Source organism: Oncorhynchus nerka, linkage group LG13, assembly GCF_034236695.1.
Source record: "Oncorhynchus nerka isolate Pitt River linkage group LG13, Oner_Uvic_2.0, whole genome shotgun sequence".
NCBI lineage: Eukaryota > Metazoa > Chordata > Actinopteri > Salmoniformes > Salmonidae > Oncorhynchus > Oncorhynchus nerka.
The window spans coordinates 33,148,547-33,171,791 of NC_088408.1; the positions used below are offsets into that span (position 1 = coordinate 33,148,547).

The 23,245-nt window shown below is 43.3% G+C and overlaps 1 protein-coding gene across 1 annotated transcript in view; it reads left to right on the forward strand.

Annotated features, from left to right (window-relative positions):
• LOC115139397 (transcription factor HIVEP2-like) overlaps window positions 1-19,547 on the forward strand; it is a 98,425-nt gene extending 78,878 nt beyond the window's left edge. The window contains 8 exon segments of the mRNA XM_029676717.2: window positions 6-5,123; window positions 5,371-5,522; window positions 7,952-8,127; window positions 8,414-8,515; window positions 8,964-9,350; window positions 9,353-9,894; window positions 17,014-17,527; window positions 17,530-19,547. Of these exon segments, the coding sequence (XP_029532577.2) occupies window positions 246-5,123; window positions 5,371-5,522; window positions 7,952-8,127; window positions 8,414-8,515; window positions 8,964-9,350; window positions 9,353-9,894; window positions 17,014-17,527; window positions 17,530-17,792 (7,014 nt within the window). The 5' untranslated portion in view covers window positions 6-245 and the 3' untranslated portion in view covers window positions 17,793-19,547.
• The last annotated feature ends 3,698 nt before the right edge of the window (window positions 19,548-23,245 follow it).

The following is a 23,245-nucleotide window of genomic DNA, read 5'->3' on the forward strand; positions in this document are numbered from 1 at the left end:
TTCAGATCACTCAAAGGTTTTGATACATTTAATAAACAAAAAGAAAATTGAAGGGCTGATGCAAGTTCGCGAGTTTACAGTATGCTTGACAGAAAGAAAGTGTTCTGATGCCCACTATAGAGGATCTTTGTGACTCAAATGTAGAACAACCCAAAACGACTTCAGCAATGGAAGGCCCCTTCATTTGAGAACTACAGCAACTGACATTTGACCTTTGAGAAACCCAAAGGAATTATAGTTGGACAATGGAGCCACATGAATCCGCTTCTGGTCAAAAATCCACCAAGGAGCCACGGGAGAAGCTACAAAGGAAGTGGGTCTCCGAGCCCTCAGCTGTCACAAAAAGAAGCACTTTCGCTGACCCGGAGGGAAAAAGGCACTCGCATCGCGAAAGCCTGCAAAGTGGTGCCAGTGGCAGCAATATTACTGGCTCAGCACAAAAGTATGGCTCTGGGAAGATGTTATCAACTGCAATGGGTCAGCCGCATCAAGACAGTCAATACACACAGGCTTTCCCCCGTACTTACTCCTACCAGTTACCACAACAGTACCCACAGCAGCCCATGCAAGAGCGCTTCCTGTCCGGAGCCAAGCCACAGCCTGGTCTGGAGGCCCATGCCTGGCCTTTCGCTGGACAGCTCCCATCCGACGACATATTCCCTGGACACTCCCGTGCCCATGGAGTTTTCTCTCGTCAGAAATCTCCCAGTTTACCCAGTTCTTTTGGCCAGTATTCCAAATCAGGGCCGGAGCTGCCAGAGGAGGGATACAAGAAGGAGCAGAAACCCAAGAAGCCAGGAAAGTACATCTGCCACTACTGTGGAAGGGCTTGTGCGAAACCCAGCGTGCTGAAGAAGCACATTCGTTCACACACTGGGGAACGCCCCTACCCTTGTGTCCCCTGCGGGTTCTCCTTTAAAACCAAGAGTAATTTGTACAAACACCGAAAATCTCATGCCCATGCCATCAAAGCAGGACTAGTCCCATTCTCCGAACTGGCAGCTTCACGCACAGACATGGATCAAGCGTCCTCAGTGGGAGAGACAGATGTACACTCAGACGGTGAACAGAGCACGGACACCGACGAGGAGACGGCAGAGGTCTCTATGTTTATGGACAAAGTCAGCCCCATCCCCCAGATATCATTTGAAATGGACAAAAGCACAATGGAGAAGGGTGGGGAGCCGGCATATGCTGACTCAGCTGAGGAACTAGCTATGGCATCCATGAAAGTGCCTATCCTAATTGTCCCAAAACAAGGGATCCCACCAACAGCAATGGAGTGCCCCCCATTCATGGAACTCAAGGCTTCTCACATCAGCTCCCAGGTGAGCCGCGTGGATGACTCTCCTACTATAAAACAGAGACTGGCTCTGAAACTGACAGATAGGAAGGGATCACAGGACTCAGACCAGCAGTCCCAGCAGTCCCTGAACCTTCTGAGTCCACACAGCAAAGGCAGCACAGATTCTGGCTACTTCTCTCTTTCAGAGAGTGCGGAGCAACAGATCAGCCCTCCCAACACAAACGCAAAGTCCTACGAGGAGATCATGTTTGGTCGGACTTGGTATTACAAACCTAACTCTCCTAGATCGAGACAATCCATTGCAGTAGGCATGGCCACTGTTGGCCAAGACACTAACCTAATCATGGGGAAGATATCTGAAGATCATATATTCTTCCGTAATGATAACAGTGAAGCGCATCAACTAGCAGGTGTTGACCCTAAGCAGTATCCCACAAGCCCTTGCCAAAGCAACACAGGTCTATTAGAGGCTCCTGATTCAGGGCCACTCATTAGGAGTAACTCAATGCCAACATCCTCCCCGACCAACCTCAACGTCCCACCGGGGATAAGAGTGAGCCACTCCTTCGACGAGATGATGACCTCTGATGATGTCTTCTACCCGGGTGCTGCCGGTCTTAGGAGGCTTAGGAGACAGGCAGCTTTTGAGCATTCAGCACATGAAGGGCATGGCGAATCTGAAACCTATGGACACATTCCCAAGAACACAGCCCCATTTGTGGTTTTAAAGCTAGGGGAGCGTAGTCCTGTGGTGCCAGAGCATACAGCATACAGCCCTTATGGTACTAAAGTGGGAATGACAGAGATTGCCACTCGTAAACGCAGGAAGGAAAAGAGTGTAGGGGACGAGGAGGATGGCCCAGGCCAGTATGACAGTAGTGGCTCAGTAGATATGGTTGGGGATTATGATTCAAAACAAGGTAGTCAAGTAGGTTCAAGGGCAACACCTACTGGGAAAGGATCCATAGGATCCATGTACAATGCACATAGCCAATCAGACAGTTTTGAAACATGCTGTAGTAGTATGTGCTCAGAGGATGTAGTGCTAGTCCCAGACTCTGACAGAAAGGCAACTGGCAACGTTATCTCTGTCATTCAGCACACAAACTCACTCAGTAGGCCAAACTCCTTCGAGAAGTCAGAGTCCTTCGAGCACCCAGCCTACCTGCAAGACAAATCCTCTAGCCAATATTCAGAGCAGTCAGATACAGAAAACACAGAAGATGTGCAGAGCCCAGACTCTATACTGAGGTCTGAGAGCATGGAGCAGCAGAGCGACAGTGATTTAGCTTCACCCAACCAGCCCTGTCACATGCCCCCCAAACTGGTGCGGCAGCCTAACATCCAAGTGCCTGAGATCAGGGTGACGGAGGAGCCAGATAAACCTGAGAAAGAGCCTGATGTACCGACCAAGGAGCCGGAGAAGCACGTTGAAGAATTCCAGTGGCCCCAGAGGAGTGAGACACTGTCCCAGCTCCCTACGGAGAAGCTGCCTCCTAAAAAGAAGCGTCTGCGTTTGGCAGACTTGGAGCACTCCTCTGGGGATTCCAGCTTTGAGTCCTGCACCAGCCTGTCCAGGAGCCCCAGCCAGGAAAGCAACCTGTCCCACAGCTCCAACTTCTCTATGTCCTTTGACAAGGAAGAAAACCTGAAGTCTGTGTCACCGACCAAGCAGGATGACTTTGGCAAGCAGTCTGAGTACAGTGGCAACTCTCTCACCATCCCCGGCCATCACCAGCAGAGGGAGATGCGACGATCCTCATCCGAACAGGCTCCCTGTGCTCTGGCCACCGAGATCCCAGAAATCCGTAGCAAGTCCTTTGACTATGGCAGTCTCTCAACATCATCCAGACAGGGAGAGATTTACTCCAGTGCATCAGCCATGAAAGAACGGAGAAGGGGCTACCTAGTAAGGCAGGCATCCCTTAGCGTTTACCCTGAGACAGTGGTGCATGATCAAGGTGGTCTCGAAATGACCATCAAGCAAGAGCACTCAGACCATGGACCTTTATCTTGGCAGAGCCCCCCATCCTCTCAAGGTTCTCATGGTGCATCAGCCAGCGAAGTAGCAAGACCCAAGAGAGGGTCACCTTATCATCTTCTGCAACAGAGAATTAGTGAGGACAGCCAGGAAGACCCAACACTGTTCCAGAAGTCATCTTGTCTGCCAAGTCAACAGTCATCCGAGGTAGAGCATCCAAGTCATGAGCTCATCAGCCAGGAAGCCATGCAATACTCCTCACTCCAGAGCAGCTTGGCTTCACTGCCTTTCCTGCCATTTCAGCCCGGCCTGTTCTGGCATCCGGAGTCAACACAGAGACACAAGCAACATCTGGCTTTCCAGCCACACCAGTTACAGAAACTACATATCAGACAGCCTAGTATACCGCACATGCTCCAGAAATCCCACCCACCTCATCATCAGCTACAGCAGATCCAGGAGCAGTGTGACATTAAGGCTGACGGTGCTATCAGTCAGAACTACCAGTATCCCTCCAGAGTCTCCCCCCAAGCCCAGCATTACAGCTCTCCACCGTCTAAAGTGGCCCTCACCGAGAGTAAAATGCTCCTGCAACAGGTCCAGCCAATCTTCGCCACTCAGAATGCAGGATCACAGCCATCACTCCCAGGTATGCTAATCCCTGTTAGGATACAGACTCACGTGCCATCTTACGGAAGTGTTATGTACACAAGTGTTTCACAGCTCATAACTAACCACAGCCAGAGCGCTTATTCAGCAAGAGTCATATGCTCAGAGAATGCATCATCCAATTCACTCACAGGCGGCAGTGTTTCAAAGCACGGAGTTTGCTTCAACTTATCTCAGATCCTTGGTCAGCCTGAGGGAGCTCCACGTTATCCACTCTGGAAAGTTCCAGATCTGAACACTGAACATGGGAGACTAAACACGGGAATTCCGCTGTCGTTGACATCGAGAACCATCTCCACCACGGATGCGTCCTCCAGTATCGGGGCGAGCAAGCGGATGTTATCACCAGCCAGTAGCCTGGAACTCTTTATAGAGACCAAACAGCAGAAACGGGTCAAGGAGGAGAAGATGTACGGGCAGATTGTAAAAGAGCTGAGCGCTGTCGAGCTGAGTGCTTCGAAGGACAGCGTCAAGTTACCAAAGCATGCACCTCTAAAGAGTGAGGGTTCAATGGACGATCAGGAGAGGATGTCCTCCTCCCCACCAGCAGACTTCCCTTCCACCCAAATCCCAGTGCATTCCAACGCACCTCACATACCCGATGTGCCACCAGCTGACAGCTTCACTCCCCCTCTGCAAATTGTGATGGACACCCCTGGGGGCAGAGAGTCCCCAGAGGAGCTGGATGTTGACGACTCCTTCACCCCAGAGGCTAGCTCCAGCCCACAGTCCATGGTCTCCTCCAGTGACACTCCAGAGGAGGCCAAGCCACCCATGGGCAGCAAGATCCCTGTCAACATGCTGGTGCAGCTGGCTGCCAATCAGAGTGGGGGCGCTGCTGGAAGCACACTGCTGCTCACAGATCTGGCAGACGTTCAGCAGTTCTTTCAGTTCCCCAGTCTTCGCACGGCAACCAGTGTCAGTTGGTGCTTCCTGAATTACACCAAGCCAAACAACGCTCAGACGACTCCCCTGACTTCTGTCTACGGCTCCTGGTGCGTCAGCTCCTACAACCCCAACCCTCTCAGCCTCAGCACCAAGGCTACTCTGGCCCTGCTCCGATCCAAGCAGAGGAAGAACACAGAAACCTACACGATGGCTGCTATGTATCAACCTGGAACTGGAAAACTTGTGTCCTCTCTTGCTTGGAAGCAGAAGTTTGAGCAGGTAATCAACACATCACATTAGCCTCTTGTTCACAATTTACTACATTTACATTTACTAAATAAGCATTACAGATTTCATAACTCACATGTAAGTTTTAGAAAGTTTGAAATCCCCTACAATATTATAAAGCAATCTTAGGTACAGTAAATTGTTATTTTTGAGCCAACATTTCATTACATCTGCCATCAAGTGTTTTTGTCTGTTTGCGAGGATTTAACTTAGTGTACTGCATGTTTTCCATTTGCAGATGAAGCCAGAGCTCATGCAGCTAGATGTGAGCAAATATGGGAAGAAAATCAAGGGGCTGAGCTCCAGGGATCGAATCAAGGAGGACCATGGAGAGAAGGAGGCCTCCTTAAAGCAGGCTGAGCCCACTCGCATCAGAATCTTTGAAGGAGGGTATGTCAAGATGGCTGCCATTAGCCATTCAAATTTAATTGAAAGCCTTTTGATATCAGTGTGTAACCTTCTGGAGACGGCTGCTTAAATTGTTATATTGTTGTGACTTCTATACAAAATGTACAGGTTTGTATAGAAATTATCAGCACTTAAATATGAAATATTTTGTGGTTAAGTTGGATTTAATGCCTGGTGGCTGAAACCACTTCTTCATGGCCTATGTTATATGAGAATGATGAAACAATTACTGTGGTAACTGAAATGTAGCTATTACATGATTTTGTCAAATTACTGCTTTTCATGGACTTGAAGGCTTTTCCCGCAGAAATAGGATGTATACACTGCATTCAGAATGTATTCAGACCCCTTGACTTTTTCCATATTTTGTTACGTTACAGCCTTATTCTAAAATCTAATTTAAATACATTTTCTCATCAATTTACACACGATTACACACAGTGTTACACACGATGAGGTTTCACACAATTTACACATAATGACAAAGCAAAAACAGGTTTTTAGAAATGTTTGCAAATGTATTAAAATACTAAACTGAAATATCATATTTACATAAGTATTCAGACCCTTTCCTCAGTATTTTGTTGAAGCACCTTTGGCAGCGATTACAGCCTCGAGTCTTCTTGGGTATACAGTCTTGTATACAGACTGTACAGCAGTACAGTCTTGGCACATCTGTATTTGGGGAGTTTCTGCCATTCTTCCCTGCAGATCCTCTCAAGCTCTGTCAGGTTGGATGGGGAAAGTCGCTGCACAGATGTTTTCAGGTTTCTCCAGAGATGGGCGATCGGGTTCAAGTCCGGGCTCTGGCTGGGCCACTCAAGGACATTCAGAGACTTGTCCCGGAGCCTGCGTTGTCTTGGCTGTGTGCTTAGGGTTGTTGTCCTGTTGGAAGGTGAACCGTCACCCAAGTCTGTAGTCCTGAGCACTCTGGAGCAGGTTTTCATCAAAGATCTCTCGATACTTTGCTCCGTTCATCTTTCCCTCGATCCTGACTAGTCTCCCAGTCCCTGCCACTGAATAACATCCCCACAGAATGATGCTTCCACCACCGTACTTCACCGTAGGGATGGTGCCAGGTTTCCTCCAGATGTGACACTTGGCTTTGAGGCCAAAAAGTTAAATATTGGTTTTATCAGTCTAGAGAATATTGTTTCTCATGGTTTGAGAGTATTTAGGTGTTTTTTGGCAAACTTAAAGCGGGCTGTCATGTGCCTTTTACTGAGGAGTGGCTTCTGTCTGGTCACTACCATAAAGGCCTGATTGGTGGAGTGCTGCAGATATGGTTGTCCTTCTGGAAGGTTCTCCCATCTCCACAGAGGAACTCTGGAGCTCTTTCAGAGTGACCATTGGGTTCACCTCCCTGACCAAGGTCCTTCTCCCCCGATTGCTCAGTTTGACTGGGCGGCCAGCTCTAGGAAGAGTCTTGGTGGTTCCAAACTTCTTCCATTTAAGAATGATGACGGCCACTGTGTTCTTGGGGACCTTCAATGCTGCAGACATTTTATTTGGTACCCTTCCCCAGATCTGTGCCTCAGCACAGTCCTGTCTCGCAGCTCCACGAAAATTCCTTTGATCTCATGGCTTGATTTTTGCTCTGATATGCACTAAATCCAATCAATTGGATTTACCACAGGTGGACTCCAATCAAGTTGTAGAAAAATCTCATGGATGGTCAATGGAAACAGGATGCACCTGAGCTCAATTTCGAGTCCCATAGCAAAGGGTTGGAATACTTACGTAAATAAGGTTTTTCTGTTTTTATTTTTCAATACATTTGCATAAATATCTAAAAACCTGTTTTCGCTTTGTCATTGTGTGTAGAGGAAAAAATAAGGCTGTAAAGTAGAAATGTGGAAAATGTCAAGGGGTCTGAATACTTCCCGAATGCACAGTATATATAAAGCAGAATGTATTTTTCAGATGGCTTTTAATTGTGGTTGAAAGGTGTTACTAGCATAAGCTACTGTTTTTATGGAAATACAGTAGAGCATAGTTTTGTTGTTTAACTGCCGTGGTATTATTGACTACTGTCCGTGAGGCTTCGGTTAACCTATTTACTTTGGTTCAAGCGATAAATAGATTTCCAAATCATTTTTGAAATCATTTTTTTTCTTCTAATCACAATAACATACGGTGTCTTGAATATCCCTTTGAAGATATTACCATATACAGTTAGATTTTTTTCTTTATATAATTCAATTTCAGAAACGAGAACAGCTGTAAAAATGTCTGACCAATACCCAGTTGAATCTGGCACCGGAATTATTTTCTCTGAGCAGTTGCAGGCTAACTTTCCCAATGTAAAGTTAGCTGTTTGATGTATTTGATATTTGCTCCCTTAACACATGCTTCGATATACTCAAAACCCTCCAATAATGTTGAATAATCTGATCTTGTTATGATTTCAGGTACAAATCCAATGAAGACTATGTTTACGTGCGGGGCAGAGGAAGAGGGAAGTACATCTGTGAAGAGTGTGGGATCCGCTGTAAGAAGCCAAGCATGCTGAAGAAACATATCCGCACACACACCGATGTCCGGCCGTATGTCTGCAAGTTCTGCAACTTTGCTTTTAAAACCAAAGGTGGGTTTCCTTCTTCCATTTCATATAACCACATGTATGCAAATGTACACCTTTCTTCTCAAGCACTTTAACCTGATAGTTCAAACAAAAACAGTGATCACATTGGAAAAGGATTTATGTACAGCATTGCGTTAGAAGGGTGGCAAGGTTTCTCTCTCTCTCTCTCTCTCTCTCTCTCTCTCTCTCTCTCTCTGCTGCAGTGGAGTGTTGATGAGTGAATTGAAAGGCCAGGCGGCCTATGCTGCTTCCAGTAAGACATTTTAAAAGTCGTAAACTCTTGTTTCAGGAAACCTGACAAAACACATGAAGTCGAAAGCCCACATGAAGAAGTGCTTGGAGCTCGGGGTGTCAGTGACATCTGTGGAGGATGCGGACGCCGAAGAAGCTGGTATGAATCAGACAGACTTACTGAGCATATTTTATAGAGATGAGACAATATTTGATCAATACTGGGCCCTGTATGTTGCACTGGTGCGGTTCTTGAGGAACAATTATTGTAATGAAAAACAGGAACCGCCTCTGTCAGGTTTATGTAAAATGACCAACTTTAAAGATACACAGTTCACATTTTCCCTGCTTGTATCCCATCATTTAGCATAAAGTGGGAAAGAACACCAGTGACCCATTCAATCCAAAATAAGTAAATTGCAGTTGCTGTAAAATATTTGTAAACGCCTAAATAGAAAAGCACTACTGTGTTTGTATGTCTCATTTCCTTGTTAAGACTGCACTAAATTCTGTTTATTTGTCTTGCAGAACAAAGTAGGCTACTGTTAATGCATTTGCATAGGGTTTGACTGGATCAACGGTTAGATAAACCATATGTTTCTTTTTAGACAATGTCGAGGATGGCCAGAGGGAGACTGGGAAGATGTCAGGCATCATGGCTGACCACCAGTTCTCAGACGCCGATGATTCTGATGGTGGCGAGGATGACGGGGATGAGGTGGACGACGATGAAGATGATGACGACGATTACGATGGCGAATCCACGCCGAAGACTCGCTCCAGAAGCACCAGCCCTCAGCCCTATGGCATACCATCTCTGTCCATCACGGACTCTCAGGGCGCCTGCTCCTCAGACCTGCTGGGCCACTGCTCCAAACCACCCCTCTTCAGCTACTTCACCAGCCTGCCCAGCATTCAGATCACCCAGCTCATGGTGCCCAGTGAGGGTGCTGGCCAGGGCCAGATGGCAGAGTACCAGCAGCTGCTGCAGGGCGCCCTGGGGAGGACTATAAGAGCAGGCTAGATGTACCCAGCTCCATGGACGAGGACTTTGGCCTTTCCCCAGCTCACAGCTCCTCATCATTCGACCTGTCCCTGTCTCGCCTCTCTTCCCCAGGCCTGGAGTCCTCCCCTCTCCGAGAGCCATCCCCCACCTCCACTTCACGCAAGTACCTCTTCCCCCGACGGGACCTGTCCCCCCATGGCCGCCTGTCACCCCACAGAGAGGTGTCCCCTCTCAGGCACCACTCCCCCAAGAGGGATATCTCCTGCAGAAGGGACCTCTCACCCCGCAGGGACCTTTCCCCCAGGAGTCACATCTCACCCCTGTCCCACGCCGGACGCCCCATGTCACCGGGCAGAGAACTGGTGGGCAGGAGGGAGCTGTCTCCACGGAGTCGCCACCGGGGCATGATCAGACCTGTCTCCCCCAGGAGGGGCATGCACCATCACAGTGCCCCCTGGAGTCTGGGCCAGCACCTACACTCAGAGATGGTGCCAATGGGCCAGCATAGCAGAAGCCACTCAGAGATGGAGACAGTAAGTGTTCCAGAATGTATTCAACTGTTCTATTCTATTATATAAACATTGCACATCAGCCTTCATGAACAGCTCCTTACTGGCATAATATACACTGAGTATACCAAACATTAGGAACACATTCACAATATTGAGTTGCACCCCCCCACACCTTTTGCCCTCAGAACAGCCTCAGTTTATCGGGGCATGGACTCCAGAAAATTATGTCATGGCTTTAGAAGCTTCTGATAGGCTAATTGACATCATTTGAGTCAATTGGAGGTGTACCTGTGGATGTATTTCAAGGCCTACCTTCAAACTCAGTGCCTCTTTGCTTGACATCATGGGAAAATCAAAAGAAATCAGCCAAGACCTCAGAAAAAAAATGTAGTTGCATTGAGTTGCACCCCCCCTACACCTTTCGCCCTCAGAACAGCCTCAGTTCATCGGAGCATGGACTCTACAAGGTGTTGAAAGCGTTCCACAGGGACCTGTCCCCCCATGTTGACTCCAATGCTTCCCACAGTTGTGTCAAGTTGGCTGGATGTCCTTTGGGTGGTTGACCATTCTTGATACACACGGGAAACTATTGAGCGTAAAAAAAAAGCAGATTTGCAGTTCTTGACACAAACCGGTGCTCCCATTCAAAGGCACTTGCATTTTATTTCTTGCCCATTCACTCTCTGAATGTCACACATATACAATCCATGTTTCAATTGTCTCAATACGTAAAAATCCTCCTTTAACCTGTCTCCTCCCCTTCATTAAAGTAGATTTAACAAGTGACATCAATAAGAGATCAGAGCTTTCACCTGGATTCACCTAGTCAGTCGATGTCATGGAATGACATCATTAAATAGTAACCGCAAAACACCAGTCTCAACGTCAACAGTGAAGAGGTGACTCTGGGATGCTGGCCTTTTAGGCAGAGTTGCATAGAAAAAGCCATATCTCAGACTGGCCAATAAAAAAAAAAGATTAAGATGGGCAAAAGAACACAGACACTGGACAGAGGAACTCTGACTATAAGGCTTTCATTTCTCAGAACAATAATAGACTGAAGAGTTTCAGAAGAAAGTCTTTGTTTCTGTCCATTTTGAGCCTGTAATCAAACCCACAAATTATGTTGCTCCAGATACTCAACTAGTCTAAAGAAGGCCAGTTTTATTGCTTCTTTAATCAGGACAGTAGTTTTCAGCTGTGCTAACATACTGTAATTGCAAAAGGGTTTTCTAATGATCAATTAGCCTTTTAAAATGATAAACTTGGATTAGCTAACACAACGTGCCATTGGAACACAGGAGTGATGGTTGCTGATAATATGCCTATGTACAGTTGAAGTTGGAAGTTGACATACACTTACGTTGGAGTCATTAAAACTCGTTTTTCAACCACTCCACAAATTTCTTGTTGACAAACTATAGTTTTGGCAAGTCGGTTAGGACATCTAATGTGTGCATGACACAAGTAATGTTTCCAACAACTGTTTACAGACAGATTATTTCACTGTATCACAATTCCAGTGGGTCGGACGTTTACATATGCTAAGTTTACTGTGCCTTTAAACAGCTTGAAAAATTCCAGAAAATTATGTCATGGCTTTAGAAGCTTCTGATAGGCTAATTGACATCATTTCAGTCAATTGGAGGTGTACCTGTGGATGTATTTCAATGGCTTCCTTCAAACTCAGTGCCTCTTTGCTTGACATCATGGGAAAATCAAAAGAAATCAGCCAAGACCTCAGAAAAAACATTGTAGACCTCCACAAGTCTGGGACATCCTTGGGATCAATTTCCAAACACCTGAGGGTACCACGTTCATCTGTACAAACAATAGTATGCAAGTATAAACACCATGGGGCCACGCAGCCGTCATACCGCTCAGGAAGGAAGGAGACGCGTTCTGTCTCCTAGAGATGAACGTACTTTGGTGTGAAAAGTGCAAATCAATCCCAGAACAACAGCAAAGGACATTGTGAAGATGCTGGAGGAAAAGTATCTATATCCACAGTAAAACGAGTCCTATATCGACATAACCTGAAAGGCCGCTCAGCAAGGAAGAAACCACGGCTCCAAAACCGCCATAAAAAAAGCCGGTTGGCAACTGCACATGGGGACAAAGTTCGTACCTTTTGGAGAAATGTCCTCTGGTCTGATGAAACAAAAATAGAACTATTTGACCATAATGACCATTGTTATGTTTGGAGGAGAAAGGGGGAGGCATGCAAGCCGAAGAAGACCATCCCAACCGTGAAGCACAGGGGTAGCCGCATCATGTTGTGTGGGATGCTTTGCTGCAGGAGGCACTGGTGCACTTCACAAAATAGATGGTGTCATGAGGATGGAAAATTTTGTGGATATATTGAAGCAACATCTCAAGACATCAGTCAGGAATTTAAAGCTTGGTCACAAATGCATCTTCCAAATGGACAAGCATACTTCCAAAGGTGTGGCAAAATGGCTTAATGAGGCGGCAGGGTAGCCTAATGGTTAGAGCGTTGGACTAGTAACCGAAAGGTTGCATGTTCAAATCCCCGAGCTGACAAGGTACAAATCTGTTGTTCTGCCCCTGAACAGGCAGTTAACCCACTGTTCCTAGGCTGTCATTGAAAATAAGAATTTGTTCTTAACTGACTTGCCAAGTAAAATAAAGGTAAAAATGACAGCAAAGTCAAGGTATTGGAGTGGCCATCACAAAGCCCTGACCTCAATCCTATAAAACATTTGTGGGCAGAACTGAAAAAATGCGTGTGCAAACAAGGAGGCCTACAAACCTGACTCAGTTACACCAGCAAATTCCAGAAAATGATACCATGGCTTTAGAAGCTTCTGATAGGCTAATTGACGTCAATTGGAGGTGTACCTGTGGATGTATTTCAAGGCCTACCTTCAAACTCAGTGCCTCTTTGCTTGACATCATGGGAAAATCAAAAGAAATCAGCCAAGACCTCAGAAAAAGAATTGCGGACCACCACAAGTCTGGTTCATCCTTGAGAGCAATTTGCAAACACCTGAAGGTACCATGTTCATCTGTACAAACACTAGTGATCAAGTATAAACACCATGTGACCACACAGCCGTCATACCGCTCAGGAAGGAGATGCATTCTGTCTCCTAGAGATGAATGTACTTTGGTGCGAAAAGTGCAAATCAATCCCATCTCCTGTGGTCTGATGACACAAAATAGAACTGTTTGGCCATAATGACCATCGTTATGTTTGGAGGAAAAAGGGGGATGCTTGCAAGCCGAAGAACACCATCCCAACCGTGAAGCACGAGTGTGGCAGCAGCATCATTTTGTGGGTTTACTTTGCTGCAGGAGGGACTGGTGCACTTCACAAAATAGATGGCATCATGAGGGAGAAAAATTATGTGGATATATTGAGCAACATCTCAAGACATCAGTCAGGAAGTTAAAGCTTGGTTGCAAATGGGTCTTCCAAAAGGACAATGACCCCAAGCATACTTCCAAAGTGGTGGCAAAATGGCTTGAGGACAACAAAGTCAAGTTATTGGAGTGGCCATCACAAAGCCCTGACCTCACACCTATAGAAAATGTGTGGGCAGAATTGAAAAAGCGTGTGCGTGCAAGGAGGCCTACAAACCTGACTCAGTTACATCAGCTCTGTCAGGAGGAATGGGCCAAAATTCACCCAATTTATTGTGGGAAGCTTGTGGAAGGCTACCGGAAATGTTTGACCCAAGTTAAACCATTTAAAGGTAATGCCTTCAAATACTAATTGAGTGTATGAAAACTTCTGACCCACTGGGAATGTGATGAAATAAATAAAAGCTAAAATAAATAATTATCTCTACTATTATTCTGACATTTCACATTTATTAAAATAAAGTGGGATCCTATCTGACCTATGACAGGGAATTATTTCTAGGATTCAATGTCAGGAATGATGAAAAACTGAGTTGAAATGTATTTGGCAAAGGTTTATGTAAACTTCCAACTTCAACTGTAGATATTCCATTAAAAAAATCAGCCATTACCAGCTACAATAGTCATTTACAACATTAACAATGTCTACACTGTATTTCAATTTGATGTTAATTTAATGGACAAAAAATGTGCTTTTCTTTCAAAAACAAGGACATTTTTAAGTGACCACGAACTTTTGAATGGTAGTGTATATATACTGAAGAAAAATATAAATGCAACATGTGTTGGTCCCATGTTTCATGTGCTGAAATAAAAGATCCCTGAATCTTTCCATATGCACAACAATCTTATTTCTCGAATGTTGTGCACACATTTGTTTAATTCCCTGTTCGTGAACATTTTGCCAAGACAATCCATCCACCTGACAGGTGTGGCATATCAAGAAGCTGATTAAAACAGCATGATCATAACACAGGTGCACCTTGTGCTGGGGACAATAAAGACCACTCTAAAATGTGCAGTTTTGTCCCACAACACAGTCCCACAGATGTCTCAAGTTTTGAGGGAGTGTGAAATAGGCATGTTGACTGCAGTAATGTCCACCTGAGCTGTTGCCAGAGAATTTAAGGTTAATTTCTCTACCATAAGCAGCCTCCAACGTCATTTTAGAGAATTTGTCAGTACTTCCAACCGGCCTCAAAACCGCAGACCATGTGTAACCTCTCCAGCCTCAGACCTCCACATCCGGCTTCTTTACCTGTGGGATCGTCTGAGACCAGCCACCTGGATTACTGATGAAACTGAGGAGTATTTCTGTCTGTAATAAAGCCCTTTTGTGGGGAAAAACTAATTCTGATTTGCTGGGACTGGCTTCCCAGTGGGTGGGCCTGGCTCCTAAATGCGTGGGCCTATGCCATCCCAGGTCCACCCATGGATGCGCCCCTGCCCAGTCATGTGAAATCCATAGATTGTGGCCTAACTTATTTATTTCAATTGACTGATATCCTTATATGAACTGTAACAGAGTAAAATAGTTGAAATTGTTATATGTTGAGTTTACATTTTTGTTCAGTGTATTATTAGTGCCTGCTTTTATAGGATGATAAATGGAGAGTCTAACTTAAAGTTATAGTACAATGGAACCGGGCAGGCCCACTATAGAGTGCTCTTACAGTCTCTGCGGTCGTTTCTATTTATATATGTGGCTAATTAAGAATCCCTGGGGAAAGGGGAAAAATGCACTATTCTTGCACTGTGGAGTCATTCTTGACTTCTCCCCACCATCTGGTTGGTTTCCGTGGTAGTGAGGGATAAAAAGATAAGCCAGCCTTAGCCATAATGTACTGTAAGCTTGGCTCATCACTCAGTGGTTAGTAACTGTTTTTTTTTTCTTTCTTAAGATTCTTTTTAAATCCGGACAGTTTAAATGAAGCGTGAAATGGAGCCTGCTTCAGCTGTATAATATATATATTTTTTAATATTCATATTTGACTTCTTTTTAGCTGGTAATAGTTTTGTTGTATTTGAGCTGATTTTTCCTACCATCTCAAGACTCATTAAAATCCAAAGTAACACTTCATTTGGATAGTCCATCTGTAGAAGCTCTACAGATTATCAGTAACCTTTCAACTACATGTGTACTAACCCTAACCCTAGCCCTTATCCTAATGCTAAACTTAACCCTAACCTTAACCCTTACCCTAATCCATATTTTAAAACGAACCTTAACCATAACCAGCATTTGCTTATCAACCGATAGTTTGTTGATAGTATGAAGAAGCACCGGGCAGAGTTCTATTTCCAATGACATACAATTCCTAAGAACGATAGGCGATTTACATTGAATGTAAATAAATGTTGTTTAATGCATTTGCCTATTTTCATACAGTGCATTTGGAAAAAATTCCGACCCATTGACTTTTACCACATTTTGTCAAATTACAGCATTATTCTAAAATGGATACAATTGTTGTTTTTTTACCTCCTCAATCTACACACAATAGAATAATACTGAAGACATCAAAACGATGAAATAAAACATATGGAATCATTTAGTATCCAAAAGAGTGTTAAACAAATCAAAATACATTTTATATTTGAAAGTATCCACCCTTTGCCTTGATGACAGCTTTGCACTCTCTTGGCCCTTGAAACCTGTTTTTGCTTTGTCATTGTGTGTACCCCCCCCCCCCCTTAAAAGATGTAGATGCACTATTGTAAAGTGGCTGTTCCACTGGATGTCTTAAGGTGAACGCACCAATTTGTAAGTCGCTCTGGATAAGAGCGTCTGCTAAATGACTTAAATGTAATGTAAATGTAGATAGATGAGGATTTTTTTGTATTGAATCCATTTTTGAATAAGTCTGTAAGGTAACAAAATGTGGAAAGCCTGTTACTTGCGAGGCACATCATGGGCATTAAATTACTAGTTTTTTTTTTATATCACTGGACTGATGGTTCGATTTTGTATCAGTTATTAAGAAATATATATTTTTTCAACATTAAAATGCACCATGCATTATGTGGGTTGAATGCTGTAACAGCACAGAATAAAACAATGAATAAAGTCCCATGAGGGTAGTGACTGCCCATTACTGCCTATCACTTTATAAACCATTATTTATTAATGGTTTATTAATGGTTTATTACTTCACTTTAATAAATATTTCAAATGTTGCGTATATTACGTTTATTTTATTTGATGACTTTATTATGTCTTTAAGTTAATAATTATTTGACTAATTCTCACCTTGCGAGCAAAACTTTTTAGCGGCCCCCCTCATGACAGTGAAGAGAGACATTTTTTGTTTAAATGTTCATTTCTTGCAATTCTACATATTTTGCCACAGGGCGGAGAGAAGATTTTACAATTTTATAACTAATTTCATGCATTTTTTTTTTTACAGCTAATTACCTCAATTCTACTCATTTTGCCATAGGGTGGAGGCAAATGTTGTCCGTTTTTTATATGATAACTGATGATCAATGGGACCCACCCCGTTTGGAACACTGACAAGTAATAATAATAATAAAAACATTATACAATAAAAATATGTTATTGGGGGATTGCTCAATCTGATTGGGTGGGCCTGGCTCCCCAGTGGGTGTGTCTGCGCCCCCCAGTACCTACGCCCCTGACTTAAATTGAGAAAATGCGTAGTACTTTCTGCATATTCTATAGTCGAAGATCCACAGACCCTATTTATCTTTGGCCACTATATTTTGTACTGAATTCATCTTGTATTGTTTCAGGATCAGAGGAAGGGTTCCCCTCCCCACAGCAGCCAGGAGTCCACACGGCCACACCAGGGCCTGTTCAGCCACCTCCCCCTGCACTCCCAGCAGCAGGTCCGCATCCCCTTCCCCATGATCCCTATCGGGGGCATCCAGATGGTGCACTCCGTGGCCACCTCAGTCACCAGCCTGGCCCACCCTGCCCGCCTCCCTCTGCAGAAGAGCACGTCCGAGGAGTCTAGCACCAGTGACGTGTCCTTCCCGCTGGCCAGGGGGTCCACCAGGTCCACCGATTCGCCCCAGTGCCATGAAAGAATGGAGAGGACCCCGGTTCCTTCCTCCGGCCCGTCCTTACCCAGGTCAGGAAGTCGCCGGGACAGCGCAGACATGCCTGACATCAAGGACAATCAGCAGCAGGAGGAGAGCATACAGACATGTACCAAAGCTATCGCCTCTCTCCGCATCGCTACGGAACATGACACTCTGGAGAAAGGCGTGGTGGCGTGCTCTTTAGAGCCCCACCAGAGACGCCGCTCCCGCTGCCTCACCCCTGCCATCCCCCTCACCCCATCCCTCAGGAGAGCGCTCCCAGCAGGATTCAGCACTTTAGTGGCCTAGAGGTTAGGCAGACCCCGGCCGGCCGCTCGGCCTCCCCTCTCCCCCTACCCTCCAGCTCCAGCTCAGAGCCAGGCCACCATGTCAAGGAGAGGTCACCAGGTCGACAGGGCCCAGGGGAAAGGGCAACAAGCACAAAGAGAGGTAAAGATATATCAAAGGACTCCACAGAGAACAGGTGAACGATGTTTAAAAAGGGAGGGACGTGCAACGTAAAGACATCAACCCATACTATTGCACACACACAACACAAGAACACAGAGAGACAGACATTCAAACACACACACACGCAAACACAAGCAAATTAAGTAGATACTCTGCAGTTTCAATGTATGTGTATAGCATGCCTTTTATAACCTGGTTTGCTATTTTAACAATGTATTTCTTATTTAAAGTTTCAGAGAATATACATACAGTATATGTTAACTTATCCATGAGCCTGACCAAATTGCTTATGGACTCCAGTCTGGTACTTTTAAATGTACAAATGTGTGTGCCTTTTCTTTACTTTCTGCTTATATTCTTATAAGCATATTAAGCAGGAAGAGATGTAAATATATAAAGTTTATCAGCTTTGTAATAAATGCAATTTCCCGTCTTTTTTGGACACTTGAGTCTGAATGATGTGAAGTATCAATATATGTAAGGTTGCACTAAAACATATTTTTATATGAGTGAAATTAAATGGCTTTTGTGTACAGCAGCAATTCTATAATACTATTTATTGTATCATGTTTTATAAATTGTACATTTTTCTTAATGTTGTGTATGCCTTTTCTATGTAAAGCATGGGTTTTGCTATGGCGTAATTAGAGCAAAAAATATGTACACTGTAAAATGGCTTTATATGTTAGTGAATACACTTTACTTGGAAGTATATACATATAATTAAATTTACAAGAATATATACTTATTGTATAAAAATATATATATATATATATATATATTCTATATATATATATATATATATATATATATATATATATATATATATATATGCACTTACATTTTGGATTGACACCCACATACAGTATGGTAGTTAGTTCTAAATGCTTGTACCTTTTTCTCTCCTGCTGGATTGGCTACACTAGTTGTGATTTTGTCTTTTTTTTAACAAAAAAGTAGAACTTATTATTTTTTTGTTCAACATGTGCACTTATGCATTTTCTTTCTTTTTGTTGTTGTTCATCGCTTACTGAAGTAGTAGTGAAATATTAAAAATAGTTTGATCTTCTGTGAATCATGTTGCTTGAAGTACTTGATTTAATGAGTAGTATGGGGAACATTCCAGCAGATGTAATATTGAATGCCCATGAATCTGTGTATATATATATATATATATATATATATATATATATATATATATATATATGCAGTCATACACATTTATACATGGAAAGAGTTGATTCTGGGCGATGCCGTCAGTTCATCCCCAAAACATTTTTAAAGGCTTGTACACACAGATATCAAGAACTCTGAAGAAATGCACCTTATGTTCCCTAAATTTTGGGGGTACAATCTCATAATATATACATTTTGGAACTGGGATTTGGAATCCCCAGTTGCTTGTAAAAAGCTGTGCAAATAAACAACCTAAATGAATGGGAGCATTCAGCCAGTCACTCTTATGTATATCTGTATTTTGTATGGTGTGTATAAGATCGGTGTATTTTACTCTTTGGACATTTTTGTCAGTAGTCCCTGGTATTCACTTAACTGTATTAACATGTCTTTCAAATCTAAGGTATCAAAGCACAAATCATTGTATAGGAAAAAAAGAGAAAAAAAGGTAAACATACATAAAAAAGGGTAACTTTGTGATGTTCAGTGGAAAGTACAATATCATGTAAGACCCCAGTTTTAATAATGAATCACAGTACAGGTGGGAAAAAAGTTTTTTTTTGTTAAAAAAATAAATAAATACGACTACAATAATATGCATGTCCTCGATGCTTTCATTCTTTGTCTCCCTCAAGTGCTTCATATGTACGTACAGTGCCAGTCAAAAGTTTGGACACCTACTCATTACAGGGTTTTTACTTAATATTGAATATTTTCTACATTGTAGAATAATAGTGAAGACATCAGAACTATGAAATAACACATGGAATCATGTAGTAACCAAAAAAGTGTAAACAAATCAAAATATATTTTATATTTGAGATTCTTCAAAGTAGCCACCATTTGCATTGATGACTAAAGTTCATTTGTGGAATTTATTTCCTTCTTAACTTAAGGTATAGGGGGCAGCATTTTCACTTTTGGATAAATAGCGTGCCCAATTTCAACTTCCTGCTACTCAAGCCAGGAATATAAGATATGCATATTATTAGTATATTTGGATAGACAACACTCTGAAGTTTCTAAAACGATTTGAATCATGTCTATGAGTATAACAGAACTTATGTAGCAGGCAAAACCCCGAGGACTAACCGTTCAGAATGTTCTTTTTTTTGACGTCTCTGTCTGTTCAGTGAGTTCTCATTAGGAAACGATATTTCTTAGGAACTTGTTTTCAGTTCCTACCGCTTCCACTGGATGTCACCAGTCTTTGGAATTTGGTTGAGGTTTGTCCTTTGTGCAATGAAGAAGTATGGCCATCTAGGAACTGCGTAACACTGTTGAGAGTTGCGCAAGACTTGAAAAGTAGCTTGGATTGTTGTCTTCCTGTATTGAACACAGATAGACCTTCCTTCTTTAATTTTGATCGATTATTAAGTTTAAAAATACCTAAAGTTGTATTACAAAAGTAGTTTGAAATGTTTTGGCAAAGTTTACAGGCAACTTTTGAAATATTTTGTAGTGACGTTGCGCAATTTGGAAGCTGTTTTTTTCTGGATCAAACGTGCCAAATAAATGGACATTTTGGATATATATGGACAGAATTAATCGAACAAAAGGACCAATTGTGATGTTTATGGGACATATTGGAGTGCCAACAAAAGAAGCTCGTCAAAGGTAAGGCATGTTTTATATTTTATTTCTTCGTTTTGTGTAGCGCCTGCAGGGTTGAAATATGCTACCCTCTTAATATGCTACCCACTGTTGTGCTATCATCAGATAATAGCTTCTTATGCTTTCGCCGAAAAGCCTTTTTAAAATCTGACATGTTGGCTGGAATCACAACGAATGTAGCTTTAATTTAGTATCTTACATGTGTGATTTAATGAAAGTTTGATTTTTATATAATTTTATTTGAATTTGCCGCGCTGCATTTTCCCTGGCTTTTGGCCAAGTATGACGCAAGCGCCCCCTATACCATAAGAAGTTAATGCGTTTGAGCCAATCAGTTGTGTTGTGACAAGGTAGGGATGGTATACAGCAGATAGCCCTATTTGATAAAAGTCTGTATTATGGCAAGAACAGCTCAAATAAGCAAAGAGAAACGACAGTCCATCATTACTTTAAGACATGAAGGTCAGTCAATCCTGAAAATGTTAAGAACTTTGAAAGTTTCAAGTGCAGTCGCAAAAACCTTCAAGCGCTATAATGAAACTGGCTTTCATGAGGAACGCCACAGGAAAGGAAGACCCAAGAGTTACGTCTGCTGCAGAGGATAAGTTCATTGGTGTAAACTGCACCTCAGATTGCAACCCAAATAAATGCTTCACAGAGTTCAAGTAACAGACACATCTCAACATCAACTGTTCAGAGCAGACTGCGTGAATCAGGCCTTCATGTTTGAATTGCTGCAAAGAAACCACTACTAAAGGACACCAATAAGAAGAATTGACTTGCTTGTGCCAAGAAACACGAGCAAGAACATTAGACTGGTGGAAATCTGTCCTTTGGTCTGATTTGAGTCCAAATTTGAGATTTTTGATTCCAACCACCATGTCTTTGTAAGACGCAGAGTACTGTAGGTGATCGGAGGATCTCTGCATGTGTGGTTCACACCATAAAGCATGGAGGAGGAGGAGGAGGTGTGATGGTGTGTGGGTGCTTTGCTGGTGACAGTCAGTGATTTATTTAGAAGGCACACTTAACCAGCAAGGCTACCACAGCATTCTGCAGTGATAGCCATCCCACCTGGTCTGTGCTTAGTGGGGTTATCATTTGTTTTTCAACAGGACAATGACCCAAAATACACCTCCATACTGTGTAAGGGCTATTTGACCAAGAAGGAGAGTGATGGAGTGCTGCATCAGATGACCTGGCCTCCACAATCACCCGACCTCAACCCAATTGAGATGGTTTGGGATCTCAGAAGATCTCAGAAGATCCACATTAAAGTGTTAAAACCAAATGCATGCTTTTCAACCGTTCGCTGCCTGCACCCGCACGCCCGACTAGCATCACCACCCTGGATGGTTCCGACCTGGAATATGTGGACATCTATAAGTACCTAGGTGTCTGGCTAGACTGCAAACTCTCCTTCCAGACTCATATCAAACATCTCCAATCCAAAATCAAATCTAGAGACGGCTTTCTATTTCGCAACAAAGCCTCCTTCACTCACGCCGCAAAACTTACCCTAGTAAAACTGACTATCCTACCCATCCTCGACTTCGGCGATGTCATCTACAAAATAGTTTCCAATACTCTACTCAGCAAACTGGATGCAGTTTATCCGTTTTGTTACTAAAGCACCTTATACCACCCTACACTGCGACCTATATGCTCTAGTCGGCTGGCCCTCGCTACATGTTCGTCGCCAGACCCACTGGCTCCAGGTCATCTACAAGTCTATGCTAGGTAAAGCTCCGCCTTATCTCAGTTCCCTGGTCACGATGGCAACACCCACCCGTAGCACGCGCTCTAGCAGGTGTATCTCACTGATCATCCCTAAAGCCAAAACCTCATTTGGCCGCCTTTCCTTCCAGTTCTCTGCTGCCTGCGACTGGAATGAATTGCAAAAATCTCGGAAGTTGGAGACTTTTATCTCCCTCACCAACTTTAAACATCTGCTATCTGAGTAGCTAACCGATCGCTGCAGCTGTACATAGTCCATCGGTATATAGCCCACCCAATTTACCTACCTCATCCCCATACGGTTTTTATTTTATTTACTTTTCTGCTCTTTTGCACACCAGTATCTCTACCTGCACATGTTCATCTGATCATTTATCACTCCAGTGTTAATTTGCTAAATTGTAATTATTCACTGCTATGGCCTATTTATTGCCTACCTCCTCATGCCTTTTGCACACAATGTATATAGATTCTTTTTTTTCTACTATGTTATTGACTTGTTTATTGTTTATTGTTTACCCCATGTGTAACTCTGTGTTGTTGTTTGTGTTGCACTGCTATGCTTTATCTTGGCCAGGTCGCAGTTGCAAATGAGAACTTGTTCTCAACTATCCTACCTGGTTAAATAAAGGTGAAATAAAATAAATAAATAAATAAATTAAAATGTAAAGGTAATTTCCGATTGAGCCAACACATTGCGTTATAAATTGGATCTTCATCGCTATGGATTGAATAGAGCCCTAGGCCTTTGGATGGTCTACACTTTATCAACTACCTCAGTTATACCTCTTATATATATACCTCTTATATAAAACCTTAAAGATCTCATCTCCAGCGGCTAATTTTTGTCAATCACTGCGTGTAGATACTTCCCTTTGGTTTAATCCACTCTGACACATCTAGGTTGGTTATTCTCACTAATGTGCTTGTCTTTCAGATCACT